Source organism: Octopus bimaculoides, chromosome 8, assembly GCF_001194135.2.
Source record: "Octopus bimaculoides isolate UCB-OBI-ISO-001 chromosome 8, ASM119413v2, whole genome shotgun sequence".
NCBI lineage: Eukaryota > Metazoa > Mollusca > Cephalopoda > Octopoda > Octopodidae > Octopus > Octopus bimaculoides.
Window position 1 is genome coordinate 42480447 of NC_068988.1, and position 2051 is coordinate 42482497.

At 36.5% G+C, this 2051-nt stretch overlaps 1 protein-coding gene across 12 annotated transcripts in view; it reads left to right on the forward strand.

Moving 5' to 3' along the window:
• Positions 1–2051, forward strand: part of LOC106871743 (brefeldin A-inhibited guanine nucleotide-exchange protein 1) — a 171554-nt gene that overhangs the window by 149397 nt on the left and 20106 nt on the right. For 10 of the 12 annotated variants that reach the window (XM_052970066.1, XM_052970065.1, XM_052970067.1 and 7 more), the window contains one exon: positions 62–85. The exons of the other annotated variants lie outside the window; for them this stretch is intronic. In XM_052970066.1, the coding sequence (XP_052826026.1) occupies positions 62–85 (24 nt within the window). The remainder of the gene's footprint in view (positions 1–61; positions 86–2051) is intronic. 12 annotated transcript variants of the gene reach the window in all.

Sequence of the window (2051 nt, forward strand, 5' to 3'; positions counted from 1 at the left end):
CAAAAAAAAAAAAAATCCTAAGCTTTTCTCTTAGTTTATAATGGTTGTCTCCTGTTTGTAGCCTGCTGATTGGCTGAATACACATGTAAGTACTTGCCTGCTCCTTTTAGATTTTATTTTGTACTGTCTTTCTTTTTGCCATCTCTTTAATGGCCATGTTGCCATGTTTGTTATGAGATTGTTCAGTGAATTGGAAAAGTTGTGTTTATATAACAGAGCAGTTACTATAAACTTTACGTTTGTGTGTGTGTGTGTGTGTGTGTGTGTGTGCTTTTAGTAAGTTCAACACAGCTCCATGCAACTCAGTTTCATAGGCTCATAGAACAAACCTAATTCATCAGGCATTTGGAGGTCAAACTGTTACTAAACACTACATGTAACTTCTATCAAATATGTTGAGTGCCACTTTCTTCCATTTATATATATATATATATATATAAATTATATAAATGGAAGAATATATATATATATATATATATATATATATATATATATATATATATATATATATATAGATTCATATTCACACACCTTAATGTTTATTTTTATGTATAGTTTTATATATACATATATATTGGATCATTCCATAGATAATGCAGTTTTTTTTCAATTGCATGGACTCATTCGGAGTGAGACAGGATAAACTGCCTGTATCAACTTGCTATAAAAGCAGGTAGTAATTTTACCTTGTCCTTATTCTTAGTGCAAGTTTTGAAGAGTGCAGTTCAATTTTAACAGTTATTTTTTCAAAGCTATAATGGAAGTGACAAAGGAGCATATTCAGCATATTTTGCTTCATGAGTTCAATAAAAGCAACAACACAATGTTCCTCACAACACAGTGTGAGGAACATTAATGCAGTATATGGGGATTGTACAATAAGTGTAAGCCAGTGTCAACGGTGATTCCAGAAATTCTGAGTTAGAAACTACAGCCTAAAAGACAAGCCTTGTCCCGGAAGATCTGTATATCCTGACAAGGATGTCCTTCAAACTCTGGTGGAATAAAATCCCATTGTAACTGTTGAGGAACTAGCAGAGAAGCTTGAATTTGGTCATTCAACCATTCAACACCTGCATGCCATCAGAAAAGTCAGCTAATTGGGTCAGTGGTTTCCTCACAAGTTTCCGAGTCTACTTGCAAACAGAGAGTGAATGTGTGCTCTTCTTTGCTGTCACATCACACAAATAAACCTTTTTGGGACCAAATAGTGATTGGTGACGAGAAATGGGTTCTCTATAAAAATGTCAAGTGCCGAAGACAGTGGGTAGGGAAAGGCACTACAGGCTAAATGTCTTCACCCACATAAGGTGTTGTTATTTGTTTGGTGGGATATGAAAGGTTTAGTCCACTTTGAACTTTTAAACCCAAACCAAATGATAACGAAGGAGATCTACTGCGAGCAGCTTGAGTGGCTTAAGTCAGCACTAGAAGAAAAATGATTGCCTTTGGTTTCAAGATGAAAGGTTTTCTTGCATCAGAATAATGCTTGGCCACATACAGCGAGGATGACATTCCAAAGGCTGGAGCAGTTTGAATGCGAAATGATGCCCTACCCACCATATTCGCCAGACACTGCCCCTTCTGATTATCATTTATTCCGCAGTCTTCAAAATCATTTGGAGAGAAAAAATATGAATTCTTTAGACGAGGTCAGAATAGTACTGATAGTGTTTTGCGTCACGGACAAGTGAATTTTGGAAGTGGGGCCTTGCAAGTCTACTTGATAGATGGAAGCACATTTTAGAAAATGAAGGAGAGTATTTGCTTATACTGTTTACTCTTTTACTTGTTTCAGTCATTTGACTGTGGCCATGCTGGAGCACCGCCTTTAGTCGAGCAAATCGACCCCATGACTTATTTTTTGTAAGCCTAGTACTTATTCTATCGGTTTCTTTTTGCCGAACCGCTAAGTGACGGGGACATAAACACACCAGCATCGGTTGTCAAGCAATGCTAGGGGGACAAGCACAGACACACAAACATACCCACACACATCACATACATATATATACATCTATACAACGGGCTATATATATATATATATATAT